General features: G+C 39.7%; 1 protein-coding gene across 1 annotated transcript in view; it reads right to left on the bottom strand.

Annotated features, from left to right (window-relative positions):
- Window positions 1-1903: 1903 nt before the first annotated feature.
- The window catches only part of LOC138016535 (neuronal acetylcholine receptor subunit alpha-5-like), an 11929-nt gene continuing 886 nt past the window's right edge, over window positions 1904-12946 (bottom strand). The window contains exons 2-7 of the mRNA XM_068863704.1: window positions 11870-11927; window positions 9834-9985; window positions 8631-8675; window positions 7330-7439; window positions 5479-5726; window positions 1904-2708 (exon numbers count right to left, since the gene is read on the bottom strand). Of these exons, the coding sequence (XP_068719805.1) occupies window positions 1957-2708; window positions 5479-5726; window positions 7330-7439; window positions 8631-8675; window positions 9834-9985; window positions 11870-11927 (1365 nt within the window). The 3' untranslated portion in view covers window positions 1904-1956. The remainder of the gene's footprint in view (window positions 2709-5478; window positions 5727-7329; window positions 7440-8630; window positions 8676-9833; window positions 9986-11869; window positions 11928-12946) is intronic.

Raw genomic sequence — 12946 nt, 5'->3', positions numbered from 1 at the left:
ATAAGCTCAAATACATCGGGGGTTAATTCAATTAAAATGGTTTTGCTGAGTGATATCTTGTTGAAATTTTAAATAGCCAGAGTTTCGAGGCCCCCGAAAGCATTTGAGCCAACTCACGGAACTTTCACCAAAAGGTTCAATATTTCAATATAGGTGTGACTTGAAATCATATAGTGAGGTCATCCCTGATTTTCAATGAAAGTCCAATTCGAAGACTGAGACGAGAACACTTTTTACAACTTTGACAGATGACCGGCCTCCAGTACAATGCCTAAGGTGCTAAGTAAAAATAAGTGCCCATCCCAAGATTAATGAAACATGGACCCACCTCCCCCCCCCCCCCTCCCTTAAATTCGGTCAATCAATTTCGGGACAGAATCCTAACATAAGAAACAATTTAGAAATACATGAGACAAGAAATATAATTGATAGAAACCGACGTTTCGGTGCATCTTGCGCCATTATCAAGGTTACATAGAGATAAAATGCGGTTTGTGAAAAGGCTAAGTTGAATTTATCCATCCGAATAGTTAAAGATCAGGATGCTGCAGTGTCTGTCAAATGACAACTTAGAGATCTTAGCAGCAAGGTGCAAAAGACCATTCAACCCGTGTACACCAGCCGCAAGCTTAAACAAGATCTAAGCTTGCGTGAGCCCAAGCCTAACAACGTAACCCAGCAATGCGTTGTTTATTTATTCAAGTGTGACCTGTGCGATGCAGGTTATGTCGGGTACACAAAGGGCCACCTTCACACGCGCGTTGAGGGACACCGTCAAAAGGCGTCACCTATTTACAGGCATTATTGCAAAGAACATAACACTGCTGTTCCGAACAATTTCGTAGCATGCTTCAATGTAATCAAGAAATACACGAACAAATTTGACTGCCTTGTTAATGAAATGCTGTGTATTCAATATCTTAAACCATCATTGAATGTACAGTCGGATTCTCTTCGTGCTAAAGTATTCATGTAATTAGCTTGGCACTCTTTTATGCAAATTCGTTTCAACTTAGCCTTTTCACAAACCGCATTTTATCTTTATGTAACCTTGATAATGGCGCAAGATGCACCGAAACGTCGGTTTCTATCATTTATATTTCTTGTTTCATAGAATACCAACAGAAGAAAAAAAACTGACTCAACATGGAAAAAAAAAGCTAACAATGCAGAATTTACCCAAAGAGAAGCTCGTGCAGACGCAAGGTCTACTCTAAATCTAATGAATTGTATGCGTAATACAAATGACCCTGTAGATTAAATGCTTTTTCTTCGGCCATGTCAGTTTCATCATGAACAATTACACAAAAGGAGGTGACAAGCATCACATGTAAACGCAGCCTTTAAAATTCCTTTTTACTTGACGTTTCAGATTCTTCTACATACACCCTCAGACGTGACTGTTAATAATTAACAAGTGATAGTTAATAAGATAGTAATGGTGTAATTATGAATTCAAATTTTGTACTAACTGTCAATTCTGAGGATGTATGTAGAAGAACACGAAACGTCAAGTAAAAATAAGTTTGTTGAAGGATGCGGTTATGTGTGATGTTTGTCACCGCTGTTTGTGTATATATTTTTCCTGTTAAAACTATTGATCAAGTAGGACTGTACTAATGCTTTCCTACAAAAGAGGATGAAGGTAGAGAACGCATCCCCATGTCCCATGATATTTATTTTCATTCTATTTTAAGATTCGCGCTATGCTGTGAAAGTTATTTTGGTCTTCGTGCCCATGGTCGCGCGGCTAATGACAACCAATCAAGAGTCTTCCTTAAAATAGCCTTGCATCATGACCACGTGCTAAATTTAGATCTAAATATCATTGAAAGAGGCCCATGTATAGTGGATGAGTTTTCCCCCCATCCCCCCCACCCCCCTCCCCTCATACTCTCTTGTTTCCTGATAATTTGTGATTTTCTGCGAATCTCGTCACTCAATTCACTGACTTGACTAACTTGAGGAAGGAATTCCAGACGGGTTGAAGAGTTTAAAAACTGGACGGAACAAAATCAAGTATCCAGACGAACAAATAAATGCCATTAAAAACAGCCAGAAAAATAACCCGTCAAGAATCACAGCAACAGATCGCCAAATTTTCTTTTTTTCTTCTTCACTGAGATCATCGTTTTTGTCACTAACGGACCCGCTTTCCACGACATCAGGAACAGGCTTTTCATGGACACTGCACGGTTGAGTTTGGCTCGCGTTTGTTTCAGTGCTGACGGCATTTCGCTTGACCGGTTTCTGTTTCTTTTTCTTTGACTTGTAAACTCGAGCTCGATACAGAGCTTTGAAACAAGAAGGAGGCTCGCTGACTGAATGATAAGCTCTAAACACAAGGATGGTGGCCATCAGAGCGAATGCAATAAGCAACATTGTGATGATGTAGTAAACTCCTAAAACGGGTAGCGTGTCTGACTTTTCTGGAAGCATATCGTTGATAAAGAGAAGAAACACACTAACGGCTATCATGATGGTGGAACAAAAGCTAATTCTTTCACCGTTCTCAGGAGGAATGGAAAAACCAACCAGAACCAATAAGGTGCAAATGACACATGGCATTATCAAGAACATGACATAATACACCCACTTGCGCTCGATTAATAATGTTATCTTGATGAAAGAGTAATTTCGTTGGTCATTCAGACGCTGGCGTCCTTTAATGAAAACTTCCTCGAAAGTTGAAATGATCTTCCACTCGCCTTTTAAGGGACAAATCAAATCAGTAAAATTAGCAAAGATGGTGTTTCGAGTATTTATAACTAAGAGGGCAAAATTGCTAAAAACTGAGTGCTGTTAAGGACGGTGTCTACTATTGTTATTGCGCATACGTTCCGCGCATCTCGAGATGCTCGGATTTCCTATCCGAAGTGCGTATTAATACAGGGATATTTTTGCGCGGTTCAAAACTATGCGGAGAAAGCAAAACTTAGCAAGTGCTCTTGGTATCCAAAAAGAAAATTGGGGGTAACCATGCATTTTTCAGAGATAATTAAACTTTAATTTGGAAAGGAAAGCCATACATCATTTTGTATTTTAAAGCTTTTTGCTAATATTGTTGATTAATTATCTTTGGAAAATCGGTGGTTACTCCCAATTTTCTTTTTGGATTTTAATAAGGCTTTGTTGAGATCTGCTTTTCCCGCATATTCGTAAAACTGCGCAAAAATACCTTTGAATTAGTAGGCACCGTCCTTAACATGCAATAAATAACATTGAGCATGTCTGTAATGATATTTGAAATCTTTAACCTCTTAAGGGGGTCCTTCGTAACTACAGACATGGTTGCTATGTAAACTTCCTTCGGCCATTTCTCAGGTTCTAGAACGGCAATAGAAAACCCGCTTAGCCACATGGGGTTTATTGGTGAACACTCTCAGTTAATGGGCGTTGACCATATTTGGTGAAGTCACGTGACCACAACAGACTAACGCAGGATACATTTTGAACGAATAGACTGAATGCATATTCTTTTGTTTTTGTGTTAATAAGACCAACTAGCCTCGTTCTAAAGTAACATCGCTTTTGTATTTTGTCCGTATTAACGAGGCTAGTGGGTCTAATTCGCACAAAGACAGAAGAATATTTTTTAGCCGCCATTATGCATTCGGTCCATAAAATTCCCATGATCAGACGTAGAACTTCATTAGCGTAAATTATACGTATGGATTCCTTGAAACTTTGAATTTGAGCAAAGATGTTGTGAAGGGTTGTGATCACAGATTTCTAGCAATTGTGTTCGATCTACTTTGAAAACCAATTATCAGATTCGTAGGATGGTGCGGGCAATTTTTTCTTTGTCATCGTCTGAAAATAATAGCGTTGCGACAATTCTCACGCCACAAATGCAAATGACGGCATATAGTCACCCACTGAGGGCTCCTCGATTTACTCACTGAACGACAAAACTTAAAGTCGGTCCGAGGGCTTGAGATTCGAGTTCTTTATGAGATATATTTGGCGACCCTAAATATCATGCAAGACTGGACAAACCGTTATCAACAGTACCGAAACTGCAGAGCAGTCGTTGAGAATGGAACACGAGGGTTTGGTCTCTCCTAGTCTCTCTGATTCTTGGTTACTTCAACGTCTGTTTCGACTTTCGTTTTGGTACCACGAAAGTGTCCGTAATTTCGTAACAGCGAGGGGCCATAACATCGGGAGCCATTTCCAGTCAAACCTGTATGAGAGTCTCAATGGGGGTGTAGCAAACACGGTTAAAAATTTTGCGATTTCACGGTGCACGCTTAATTTTCACATCAAATATTTGTTCAGAGCTTAGGAAAAGCTACAAACAACACGGTTATCTGGACAAAATAATTCACGACACACGGTTAATTTTTTTCCCTTTTTCACGACACACGGTTAATTTTTTGGACGTTTCACGTCACACGCTTAACCCCATTGAGACACTCCTGTATAGCTTTCGATTCGAGGGATCTGAGGAGGCAGTGTAACACAGTGATGAGGGCACTTGACTTGAAATTTGGAGACCCCGGGTTCAAGACCCGCGCGGACAACTCGTTGAATTTACTCCTAGTATTCCATGGTTCAACTTCCCAGCTGCACTTGTAAATAGCCAACTGGTTTGCCTCCGGCCAATTTAGATTTTTAACAGTTTTTGTTGTTGTTATTCTGTTCCGTCGTTTCGTTGTGTTTCATTGGCTCTGTAAAGCCCCTATGGGGAGCGGTCAAGTAAGTATGTATTTTTATTTTTTGTCTGTGGATTTTGTCCGTAATTGCCTGATTTCAAGCCGAGGGGGACAAGGTACGAGTCTGCAAATTATGCGATTAGCAACTATTGATCCAAGCTTTGAAATATCCCCAAGTTTGGTGTTAATAGACCCAATATTAAGCGAGACAAAGCCATTTAAAAACGTCAAATCTATTTACAAAGAAATGTATTGCCAACCGGACGCCTCGTCCGGATGACCAATCATTTCTTTGTAATTTTGACTGTATCTCGGTGTGCTCTTTTTAAGTTTGTGAATCAATAGTTGCTAATCCCTTAATTTATAGATTCATACCTAGTCCCTTTCGGCTTGAAATAAGGCAATAACGCGGTGTCTGCAAGGCGAGAGTTGACTTTATTTTGCGCTGAGGCACTAAGTGGGGACGCTGTAATGAAACCAAATCGTATCAAATCATAGGTTGGTTTTGAGAGGAGAGAGAAATTTTGAAAAATTCGAATAGAAGATCACTTTGAAATAAACTTTACACTTAGCAGCTAAAAGGGACAAAGGAAAAATGATCTTTGCGTTAGTGTCCTTGTCAAAGATGAAGTCCTGATAGGGAAGATATCGTTGTCATTTATGTGCCAACCACAGTCCCGTTGGCCGTCGAAACAAAGGGTCTTTTGTTCCTCTGGTTGGTACATTTGAATAACGAAAGCAGTGTTTAAAAACAGTTATCTTCCTTATTTTTATTGTGCCACACCACTCAATTATATTGGAATGCTGTATCCTTGTTTACCTGTTTCATTCAGTTCTGGGTGCAAATTCGATGACATGGGATAAACAACTAGTTCTTCGCTTCCATAGGTGGCAGATACGAAAATAAGAGAACAGTTTTGGATATCAAAAGGAAACGAGCTAATTTCCACGTTGCAGTCACTCTCTATGTTTGCAGGTGTTTCCCATAAGCATGTCCCATTACTCTGCAGTACAACCCAAGTCTTGAAAAATTCAGTATGCCCAGCTTGGTAAACTTTGTTGTCTCCACTAGAAGATAGATAAATTGAAATTCAACCAAACAGGATAACGCAGGAAAAAGAGCGTAAGATTCTTGTTATTAGTACGAATGCATGCACTCCCACTAAGAGACTAACGATCTAAACAGTTAAACTGTGTTGAGGCTGTCCCTCAACGATAGTTTCCCTCTTTATAAAGTCTATGCCGATTCTTACAATATACCAGCGTGCGGCGCCAGCTAAGTTTTGTTTTTGTGAACCTTGTCATTTTGCTTCACAAACTTCCAACTGTAAAATTGATCTTGTGCTTACTATAGTGACAGTGTTCTCATCAAAGGGTGAGTAAAAACTCGCTTCCCCTCAGTTGTTTATTTCAGAGTGTAATTCACGGTTTATTTGCAGGTTTTTACGGCGTCTTCCGGTCGCTTGTCATACATATCAGATGAGCACAAACAATTGCAAGTGCTGTGAAAATTGGGTGTGTCAATAAATCGACCGCTGCATTCCCAATACCACCCTGCGAGCAGAGCCTCTTTAAATCTCGGCAGTGAGTGAAAAGGAGAGCCTCTGCAGAAATCGTGTCAAGTCTTTTAAGTCGCCGCAGCCTAAGTTTCTGGGCTAGTAACTCTGGTCAAACAGGTTTAGGCAGCATATTTTTGACAAGGCGAAGGTCAAAATAGACCAATTCGGCTAACTCAATGTTCTCCCCAATTCAAATCTTTTGGGAATAAAATGTTTTGTTCCAAGTATTTCCATATCATTTAAATGTGAATGCTTCATTGTCGTGCAAATTCAACACACAAAGAATCTTAACCCCGAGAGATTTGAATTGGGTACAACATTGAGTTAGCCGAATTGGTCTATCGAGCCTTCAGTACAAAAACCAATATGGCGTCTAGGAGTGCAATCGAGACTTGGCCTGGGTTTGAGACTGTCTCCAAGCAACGGCTTGCGCATTCTCAATAAAGACTGAACACGATTTCTGCAGAGTCCTTTCTTTCGAGCCAAGAAAGGCTCTGCCGGCAGGGTTTCCCAATACCTTCCAGCGTGTACTTATTTCTCGAACAAACTGGGTCCAGATGATAAAAGTCCCGCATTGCTTTTCCGAGTTGAACTTCCACAAACCAGGTTTTTTTTTTCTTTGAAACAATTGCTGTTTATGCCTTCTAAGTCGCGGCCGCATTATCTATGCAGCTCGAAATAGAGTACAGAAGACAGAAACAAATCATAGTGAACAAAAAAACAGAATCAAAGGAATTAAAATCGGTGAACAAAGAGACGAAGCATAAACAAACGATAGCAGTTTGATCAAAATGCAAGCAAAGCACTACTAGGCATGTAATCATCAGACTGTACTAACGAAAACAACGTTTGTAGGTAATGACTGTAGAAAAAGAGCAACGTTGTTATTGAAATCAAGTGCACGTGCTAAATTGGCCTTAAATCTAAGGGCTGATTTATTTTAGGGATAGATATATGCTTGGTTTATTTTCGTTCTCTTCAAGGGTGACAAAACACTTCTTCAAAACCTTTCGAGATTTTCACTGGTACCCATGATGATATAAATGGGCAACGAAGGTGATCATGGGCATTTAGAATGGCCAAGGCTGTTATAAGAAGGTGATATGGCTTACTTGTTATAAAGAATTATGTCAGGAACCCATATTTCCTTTGGACTGACGTGAATACGGTCAAGTCCGCCAAACTTGTTTCTGTCCCATTCAAGAAAAGGGTTATGCCACCTCTGAAAAACAAGGAAATAATAACAAGAAAAAGAAAGTTTTTTATCCATTATTTTCCTTTCGACTTGCCTATTAGTAAGTGCTAAAAGGGGAGGGAAAGACGGAGGCAGAGCGAATGCGGAGGCAGTAGCCCTGCCTAATGTCGTGAAAATAACTCATTCATTTGTTTTGTTGGTCTGTACATCCGGAAAGTACTGATCGCGACCTTTGATCTCATGATGACTTTGACTCACACTTAAGGAACGTGAATCATATTGTGTATACAGTATATCAACGGGTACCGCACACTTTCGTAGGTCAAATTGTAAGCAAGATCACTTTAAGCAACTGTAAAATATTTCTGCAATTATTTTTGCGATAGCTACGCAGGCTACCAATTGACTGATGGACACGAGTAGGACAACTAAAGCTGTTTTGTCTTATTCAAGAAACAAGTGAGTTATACTGCCCCTGGAGAAAGAAGGAATGGAAAGTAATAAAAGCTATGGTATTGCTGTCCAATTGACAAAAAGTAGAGGTAATTGCATGGGGCCGAGTAAAACAAGAATTTATATTAACCCTGTATTCAGAAGTTGCAGAAATTGCCCGAGTCGCGCAGCGCTACGTGAGAATAGGCTAGGTAATCAAATGGTGTCGAGTGTAATTGGGGAATAATTTCACGCACGATTTGTCCAAACTCAAATAATTTCCAGGAGCCTTTAGGCGAGGGAAACAGACTAGATATAATTCAACCAAAAGGCACTGAAATTTCGGCGGTTTTTCGATGCCACAGCATCGGAATCTGTAGCATTTACAAACCTGGACACCATTTTGACCCCCCGGGGAAATTACCAAAGATGAAAAATGCCCTCTGTCTCAGCCAATCATTATTTAGCAATTTTGCCCTCATAAACGTTTTAACGTGCTGACCTATCACCGCTACTCGTTATCATGGTGTGGTTATCCCAGCTGACGGATTCGAATCGGAAATTTTGAATTTTGTGAAGTCGTTGGAGACAGCCCTCTTTGTCATTTGATTGGTCGATCATTTCATGATTTAATAACCTGAATCGATGTCTTAAAGGAAGTACAACTAAGCTCCATTACTAGAAAGTCTATAACAACGCTTTTAACAAGACCGTGAAAATAGCAGACCATACTCAGCACAATTCAGTGTAAATAATGGTCGTAAACTAAGTGAATAGAAAGCTGACCTGTGTAATCCAGACACTTGTGATAAGCACCTGTCGCTTGTTTGCCTAAAACGAATAAAAGTCAAATTGCATAATGCAATACATACATCTCCAAAAAGTAACTGAACGACGTAATCGGAAGAAGATAGCCAAGGTTGTAGTTTCAACTGGACCAACTATAATTACTATTAGCAACGATTTTTTTCGAACTATTGTGGCTCTGAATGGGGCATTCCCTTTATTGGCGATTTAGTACTCCATAGCTTCAAATAAAATTACCTGCTAGCCAATTGCATATGTCATCACAAAGGCAGCACCTTCTACAAGGTTATTCAATCACCCTGAGAGTTGGTCCGGCAGGAATTGAACCCACAACCTCCCCCATGGTAGTGCTATGCTCAACCACGTGAGCTAACAGGGGAATATGCCATAGTCAAAGTGTGAGGTACTAATACTATCCACCACGTGCAATACTAGTTAGATGAGTGCATTTTCAAAAAGAAAAAGCAATTGCCCTGAAAACACGTTAGGGTGGAAAGTGGAAAATAACGATTGTTCCCTTTATCAAGTAAAGCTATGATCCTTGCAGTTATGAACGCAATTTTTGCAATTGCGTAAAGAAGCCTAAAAATTTCAGGACTTCAACGGGGTTCGAACCCGTGACTTCGCGATACCCGGTGCGACGCTCTAACCAACTGAGCCTCTGAAGCCACTGACGTTGGGAGCTGGTCATTTGTGGGTTTTAACGTTCCCGTGAGGAATGATTTCATATCCGCAGTTCATATATGATCCATTTCATATATCATTTCATCGTTGATAGTTCCCTTTGTTGGCTCAAACAATGTTCCTTTCAGCACGTTCTGAAAATCACCACTCCACCAAGAGAAAACAGGGGAGGGGAAAATTAGAGAGTTAGCTGGGATAATAGATTTCGCTAAAGTAAAATTTAGTTTGAGACGAAAAGGAACACGATACATCTGTTTCTCCATACATGCGCATAGTGTTTAACCTCGATGTGACGATACCGGAGCGCGTGGAAGGATATCGAATATTCAATATGCCTCTTAATGCAGGGGTCTTGGAAAACAAATGTTCGTTCGAGAGACCATAACTTGGCGAAATTGACTTATCCAAAAGCTGGACCAGGAGTTTCTATCTTGTAGCCCTTATTTTGTCTTGACTCCACGTAATGAGATCAATGCCAGTTACTAGCTAGCTGCTTACCAAGTCGTTCAACGATCTGACAGTCAAAGAAAACGACACACCGACGGCATCCGAATACGACGTAACAGGACGAACCATGACGTCCATGTTTTCAAATAGCTCACGGCGAAGTTTGTATTCATCTGACTCGTTGACGCGGCGTAACCCGAGTCCTGGGGGAGAAAAAGGACATTTAGTCATTTTGATATAGAATTCATCCTGTTCTTTATTTTCAGACTGGTTTCAATCTTTGCTACTTCGGTCTCTCTTCCACGCGTGTACCAGAACGACTTAAGTCCAACGAACGCTGAATGAGCTGAAATTACTACCATTTCGACTAAACAAGAATGGAAATTGAATTAGACCGATCTTAAACTTTAGGCTGTAGGTATTTATAAACAATGTCATTAAGAAACATGGTAGTCGTAGTACCGAATTGTAAGTGGTTGTTGGTATAGCACTGTACATTGTGCAAATTTTTTTGTTATTCATTCACTCATAGGATAAGATGAGACAACTTTAACAGCCCTTTTCACGGTTAGTTTTTCTCATTTGCATTACAATGTAATCTAGCATGAATGTGAGGCAATTTCGGGCTACTTTGTAGTTTTAACCTGAAATTGCCTCGCATCCACGTTATGTTACATTGTAATGCAAATGAGAAAAACTAACCGTGAATAGGGCTATTAAGTCGAAAACGTGGGAGTGGTCGCCCAGTCTCCCGAGGCTGATGTTAAAAACATTCGACGAAGAACTTGGTAAAAGGGTAGACACTCATTAAGTTAGAAGTCATACTAAGTTATAACCTTTACTCATAAGTTCAGAAGTTATTATTAATTTATTTACTTATTTTTTTATTTATTTTTTTATTTATTTCCATTAAGGAGAAGTCGCGTTCTAGATCGCTGTGTCACCTCTTACTCAATTTGCGTCATTAATAGACCATATTCGTATTCTCACGGTTGGACTGGAACGAGCATGCGATGAATGCTCATGTGAGGGAAATAATTTGCATCTGGAAAGGTTCCCCGCCATCAGCCTCTCCTTCATGCTCGCTACGACAACAAATTGGATTTTGACTGTGCTGGATGCCTGAAGGACAGCTGAAACTGCGTTTATTCTCATACACGTGGACAAATATATAACTAAAAAATACAAGGGGTCATCAGGGTCTAATTAAAATTGAATATGAAAAACAACGAAAATGTACATTAAGGCAGCTGTGGACGGCAAACCGACCAAAGCCAAAAGCGAATTGCCAAATATGTTACAACACCACAAAATTAAATAAATATACAACAAATTGCAAAGACAGTAGTGAGAAAAATACACCGGGATAATACGTCGCCCGCCACAAAAAAAAAAAAAAAGAGTGGTAGAAAATCACTCCGGCCGACAAAAACCCACTGGAAAAAGGGAGTCCTCGATCGAATTCGACCGTTCGCTTACAAGACGAACGGCTGTCCAGAACGCGAGAGAACTTCGAAAAACGTACCAAATCAATTGGTACCCCAAATAGACAAATATGTCTATGCTCAACAAAATTGCCGAAATTCTTGTGAACAACAGACTTAGGGTGCTTTCGATTGACCCTATTTCGGAATAAGAATACGCGGAGTGATGATTTAAAACGGTATGTCTGGCGTTTTGAAGCAACAAGGCTGGTAAAGATACGTTTAAAATTAAATAGCATTTGAGCGGGTGTTTGACAATTTTAATAGGAATCTCCGTAAAAACGAAGGATTTCTAACTTGTATTCCATGTATTCCTATTCCGGAATACGGTCAATCGAACGCACCCTTAAATACAAAGAGCGATCACTGACATGATAAATAAGCTCCAAACCGCAGTGAAAACTCTTTCCAACTACACGTTGTTAGGTTGGAAAGCATTTATTCCATGAATATGGGGAGCAAAAAAGGCTACTTTTGAATGTAAGGCCCTACATTTGTTAGATGAGACATTTTTCGAGAGAGGGCCGGAGAATCGTGTTAGGTGTATACAAGTTGAGGAACGCTAAAGAACTTCCAACAAGCGAGTAGTCAAGCTGCACTAACCTGTGCAGAGACATGCGTATAATATGCAGAACAAGGTGATCTGGCTGTCGTGGCTCATCTAGAAGAAACAAATACAAGAAAGAAGAAATTTACTCTAATCAGCTTGGTAGATTCTCAACTGAGACACTGCTCTAATTGTCTTCGATACTAATAAAAGAGAGAAATGAGTTTTCCAACATCACCTTTGCAGTCCATCCAGATAACAAATTTTGACTTTTTGAATACAGATGACATCTGCCAAATCGATCGATGACCGTGTCGGCAGGGTCAGGCAAAATAGACTTTCATATGTATATTTAGAGTTTTTTAATCAAGTGGAAATTTAAATTTTACAGCTTTCCCTTATTGCGAACGTAAGGTCCTGTTTTCACTTACCTTCAGAGAAAAGAAGTTCTCGATGCTTGATCTATGGCAGTGTAAACCTTTTTTTTTTCCTCACCGTTAAGTAGACAATTATACGCATCCGTCCTATTTATTTTAACAAAATTAAAACTGGTATCCTGACAGCCAGGTCCAGAGCCTCTTCAGAAGAGCAAGGACGAAATCAAGTCTAGTGGCTCATCTTTATTAATATTTAATACAAGCAATCGAAACCCACCTTTCATTTCAATTTTAATTTCTAAAGCTAATTGAACACTGCCAAACGTAACCCCTTGATTAATAAGCACGCGCTATAAAATCATCCTCCAACGTAATTGAATTAAAGTGCACTTGCAGTGCTCACAGTTACGAAAATACAAAGAGAGCCAAAGTTATCATTAATCCATTCCAGTCAAAAATGGCTTGAAAAAAATCAGTTAGACTTCAAACTGCCTCGAGCAGCGGAAAAGATGAAATCATTGTTTCAATGCCCTCTAAATGAGATGTCAAAAAAGAGTTACATCAGTTAACAACATCTGCTGCTACTGAACAAAGAAAAATCATAAGGCTCATGAGATGGGAAAAATATTTACTTTTCGACTAAATTTATTTTGTTCCCAATCCAATGCTTCTTTTTGGACTTCATTTTCAAGGACGAGGACAAGTTTCTTAAAAATTAAAATTGGTTACTCTCGTTTCCTCCCATTGTGTTTCCTT

Source organism: Montipora capricornis, chromosome 9 (genome assembly GCF_036669925.1).
Source record: "Montipora capricornis isolate CH-2021 chromosome 9, ASM3666992v2, whole genome shotgun sequence".
Classification (NCBI taxonomy): domain Eukaryota; kingdom Metazoa; phylum Cnidaria; class Anthozoa; order Scleractinia; family Acroporidae; genus Montipora; species Montipora capricornis.
Note: the sequence above shows the minus strand (reverse complement) of the source record. Positions and strands in the feature narration are given on the sequence as shown.